The 5456-nt window shown below is 34.5% G+C and overlaps 1 protein-coding gene across 1 annotated transcript; it reads right to left on the reverse strand.

The window, feature by feature from the left end:
• Positions 1–345: 345 nt before the first annotated feature.
• On the reverse strand, positions 346–4021 carry LOC140842124 (uncharacterized). Its single transcript, XM_073209936.1, has 2 exons — positions 2405–4021; positions 346–393 (listed from the first exon to the last, which is right to left on the reverse strand). Exons 1-2 carry the CDS (start codon positions 4019–4021, stop codon positions 346–348), a joined length of 1665 nt encoding a protein of 554 aa, XP_073066037.1.
• Positions 4022–5456: the final 1435 nt, after the last annotated feature.

Here is a 5456-nt window from a genome sequence, read left to right on the forward strand (position 1 = left end):
AAATGAAAATCAAATCAAAACATATAAATTTCTACCTCGAATTTTGATTTATTATACTAAAAAGGAATTAAGCCGTGGATGCAACGAACCTGCATGGCTATATTAAATAAAATAAAAATAGTCCGATCTTCCAAAAGTCATCATTTAATTCAAAATTCTTCCAACAGTAAATAATTTATGTGTAATAGTCAAAAAAATTAAATTAAATATATTATATTATTCGTGTACACACGTGCCCATTCCTAAATTCCAACAAATATTAAATTAAAAGTCATATATTTGACGTTGATAAGTACATTTGACTAAGAAGTCAGTAGGTACAACGATTCATCCATACGGTCTCAGTCAATATGACAACACATCATTTTGTTGACTTTCCGTTGCTTCCAAGAACTGCATGGGCACCACCAAATTTAATGGATAAGACACACTAGTTGTTTTATATATTTATATATTTTAAAATATATATTTTTAGCATATAGAGTTTAAAATTTGGGAAAATTTCAAATAAATCCCAAAACCTTAATTTCATTGAAATTTTACTCACTTGTTCGTCAAAAGTTAGTTTGAGTTTCATATTATTTAGATTTTGCAAAATCATATTTGAACCTCTTTTTCGACCAGTAGCTTTATTATACGTATTGATTCTGCCCAAAAGTATAGAGCTACGCAATGTTTTCAGCCTATATACCATGAATTATGTTTTTTTTTAATAGTTTATCATGCTTTTGAATAAAAAATTAAACATTCTACCTATTGACTGAAATTTTGTCGGGTTTTATCTACTAGGTTTTATAGAATGCTCCTCACAGCCTAACCATACAGTCGCAATAGATGGTTCATGATATAAGTCCCTTCGACAGAATTTATCACAATCCTGTATTGTTTCTTACCTCAAGGGATATTAGAGAAGTTAATGAAAATGTTGACTGATACATTCATCTTCCTTCTGTCTTGATTTATATAGAAGTCTTAGTATATTGAAATCCGAACTTCAGACATATGAATTGATTTGCCAGTTGTGTCTAACATCTTTTAGTTGGTGCACCACTAGTTAGTGGTCTGTCATGTTGTGGTGGTTGAATGGACCACCCTCCACTAGTGGAGTGGTTTGATCACATGCATTCTTTAACTTTTTCAGGGAATCTTTTGCTTTTGAATGCTCCATGGGGAAAACGTGGCTTGTGTTGACTTTCACCACTTGGACTGGTCTCCGCATTATGTTTTCGGTTAGATCTGAGCCGAAAACTTTTCCCGAATTCTAGCATTTTCTGGTTTGGACATTCTGGAAATATTTTTAAGGCCATCTTCCAACATGAACTATATTGCAGAATTTCCGACAAATTTATTTACTTCCTGGCAACAAGTATTCTAAATGATGATCGAGACGACCGTCTAGGTGGTGCCTAGGCGGTAAGCGGCCCTTGACTGCTCCGTCTATGCATGAGGTAGTTGTTTTAGAGGACCCAAGCTATACAGCCAGGGACGGATCCAGGAATAAAAGTTGAGGGGGGCTTGAACTCAATATGATAAGTTATATATTATTAAAAAAAATACATTATATCGTTCAACAAAGTTGTGCCCTACGAGATTTTAAAACATAAAATTCATCAATAATAGAATTTACATCAATATGTTTAGCTAAATCTCGTTCAATATAGAGTGTCAAACAATCGGCAAGAAAGTCATCCTCCATTTTATTGCGAAGTGCCGTCTTCACATGCTTCATTGCTGAAAAAGCTCGCTCAGTAGTAGCAGTAGACACAGGTAATGTCAAAACAAGATGAATCAATCTAGTCAACATAACATAAACACTTGACCGTCCACTCTCGGTCAATTGCTGACACAACTCAACAAGTGTAGAAACCTTTAAATTCTGCATCACATCAAGTTTATAATGTATCAATTCATACTCCAAAGTAACAATTTCTTGATCTGTGAAATCTCCAGGATAAAACTTCTTCGCAAGCTTGCAAATATCATCACTGTTAAATGAGTCAAATGAATTTTTAGGATCTAAAGCTGTACTAAGAGAAAGAAGTTCCACCGATGACTCATTGAACCGAGTATTTAACTCCATCAAAATGAAATCTATTGCTGCATTAAAAACATCAAAGTGGTAATGATGTTCTATTGTAGTTTGCCGACAGGAACGTCCAATCTTATATAGACAATCAAGATCAGGCACATCAATTTCATTTCTTGAGCAAAAAACTTTAACTTCCTGAAGAAATTCATTCCACCCACATTCTCTAAATTCTTGAAGGCAAGTTTTGGTAGTAGTGACAAATGTGATAGCAGTCAAAATGTCTTGAGATTTTTTTTGAAGAATTTGACAAAGAGTATCTGTTGTTCTCATAATTTTATGCATTAAGTGCAAAATAAACACAAATTCAAAGCTTGCCATGTTTCTGTAAATCCCCCGAACTTCAGCCTTAGCTCTTCCATTTGGAGAATGATCACTGAGAACTTCAAAAACTTTGCAAGTTGCAGTGTACATACCTATCAAGCTTTTTACCGAATCATAGTGAGAACTCCAACGAGTAGCTCCTGCTCGTTGCAAATTACCAATCTGGTTTGCACCACTTCCAGAATCACGTTCTCCAATTGACAACATATACTCAATTTCATTTCTTTGTGCAGTATGTAATTCAGCAATGCGCTTAGTAGAAGAAGTGACAATATTAACAATATTGTCCAAATGAGAAAAGAATTCCCAAATAACACTAACATCCTTAGCTGCAGAAACCAATGTCAGTTGTAAACGATGTGCAAAACAGTGGACATAGTATGCATAGGGACAATCTTTGAGAAATAATGCTTGAAGTCCATTCCAGGCTCCACGCATATTGCTAGCACCATCATATCCTTGGCCTCTGATTTTCTTAACATGGAGATCATGATGAACAAGAACATTTGATATCTCATTTTTCAAATTCATTGAGGTAGTGTCACTAACACTTTTGATGGCAAAAAATCTTTCTGTCAAAATCCCATGATTGTTCACAAACCTCAATATAATGGCCATTTGCTCTCGTTTAGATATATCTCGGGCTTCATCAACAAGAATACAAAAGTATTTATCTCCAACTTCTTCACGAACCATCTTTCGTACTCTATTGGCCATAATATGTAAAATCTCTTTCTGAATTTCTGGAGCGATATATTGGGCATTTTTTGGAGCATTCTCAAGCACAACTTCATCAATTTCTATATTCATTTTTGCAAAAGCCTTCACCAATTCAAGAAAATTTCCACGATTAGATGAAGATAGAGATTCATCGTTACCTCTAAAAGCACAACCTTGAAGTGCTAGCCAACGAACAGCTACAATTGAGGTGCTCAAACGCAGACGATTTTTCTCTTTTTCCTCTTTAGATTGTGCATGCATCACTTTATCAATATGTTGTGAGGGCCTCATCAAATTTTCAGCCCTTCTCTCACACATAGTATGAGGTGAAGAAGCTGCAGAACCAATATGGGAAAGAAAAGCACATGTTTTTCCTTGGTTTACCCTTTTCCAATTGTCAAATCCTTCATTGACCAATGCCGAGATATTAGATGAATTAACATCATTCAGGAAAAGAAAGCAATAGAAACAATATGCCTTATTTGTTGAAGGCGAATACTCCAACCAATAAAATTTCTGAAACCATTTTTTCTGAAAACGACGATTCTGGCTTCCAAATTTCGTACCTGGATACTCCAACATATCTGGTTGATAAGGCCCCATATTTAGATATGAACGTCTTATCTCATCTCGTACATTAACATGATATTCACATATCTGTTTTCTTTTTCCCGGATCTCGTTCAATAAAAGTAGACGAAGACTGATGATCGTCTCTAGGAGAGGAACATGAAGGAATTTGGATATTGGGAAATAGAAGACTTTCACTGGATTGATGTTGCATTGTAAGGACCGTAGGAATTGAAGTATCTTCACTAGCTTGACGATCTCTCTTCTTAAAGAAAGAAGATATCAATGTTTTTCCTTTCTTTGCAGCAGATTGATGTTCCATTTTCAAATAGTTCAAGTTATAATCTTAAACAAGAATAAAATGTATGTGGTCTCATCCTTATAAATGGTCCGGACTTGATTGGACGGATGTACGACGGTTTTTGGAACAACCGTCGCCATTAGCGACTGTTTTTTGAAAAACCGTCGCTAATAGCGACTGTTTTTATTCACATTTGAATAAACTGTCGCTAGTAGCGACGGTATAATTAAAACAGTCGCCGATCCCCATCGGCGACGGTTGTACAAACCGTCGCAAATATTAGCGACGGTTTGAAAAACCGTCGCTAAATTTTTGAAAATGGGGTGGGCTACAGCCCAGTACAGCCCTTATATCAATCCGTCTCTGTATACAGCAGTCTAGGACGGTGGCAGGCGGCGAACAAGCGGGCTAGGTGAGACAATCAAAATTTTTAAGTTGTAGTCAACAAATTTTAAAAACCTAGTCAAAGTCAGCTAATTTTAAAAATCAAAACGTAATTATTAAATCACACCCACTTTTTTTAAATCTTTTGCTTATCACTCATTCTCACTATTAATCATTAAGTCCACCATACAAATTGTCTACCGCCCACCGCCAGCAGCAGCAAGAAGCTTTAAGTTAGGCATTGCATATTTATTGTTTAACATATTTTTTATAATATTTCAGATTTTTTGATTTCAAAAATCAAATTTGTTTTTCCCCTGTTATTATTGATTTATTGTTAAATATTATGTGTAGTCTAGTACTTGTTCTAATAAAGGATTGAAACTTTGAAATTTAAATTTAGTTTTTTGAAAAAAAAATTAATTATATTACATTGTTAATATAATAACAATAATATGACGATGAATCTTTATTAATTATCTTGTTAGTTTGCATTTATATATTTATTTTCGCATTATCCAGATGATATTATATAATATGAAGCTTCTTTATATTTAAACATTATTTAATTACACATATTACATAAAAATGATGACTATTATGATTATATTAAATGATTATATATGATTATCCATAAAAAGTTACTTTAAAAGATTCAACCGCCTAGGCGACCGAAGCAATAGGCGGTCACCGACCGCTCCACCACTGCCGACTGCCATTTACAACATTGTCGGCAGCTTGCTGTTCTATAAAATATTTTTTTAAAAAAATATCTCTTCTGCAAAGTTTGTATTTTTTCCTGTTATGGTATTTAACAGAAAGGATCCATTTACATAATTTTGATAAAACTTAAACGTAAACATAACTTGGTCCATCTTTGTGAGAGAGACCCATAATCATCATGCTCGTCTAATGGAGATATCGTCTTCAGTGAGTAATGGAACAAGAGGTATTAAATTTTCTGGAGGATCCTTGATGAACTTCTAAATGTTCATATCTAGTCTTCTCGACTTGATGAAGCGAAAGGCTTCATACGAGCCTTTCTCGGCTGCTTCTGGTTCTAGTGCTGCAC

This window comes from Primulina eburnea, chromosome 9, assembly GCF_022965805.1.
Source record: "Primulina eburnea isolate SZY01 chromosome 9, ASM2296580v1, whole genome shotgun sequence".
Lineage (NCBI taxonomy): Eukaryota > Viridiplantae > Streptophyta > Magnoliopsida > Lamiales > Gesneriaceae > Primulina > Primulina eburnea.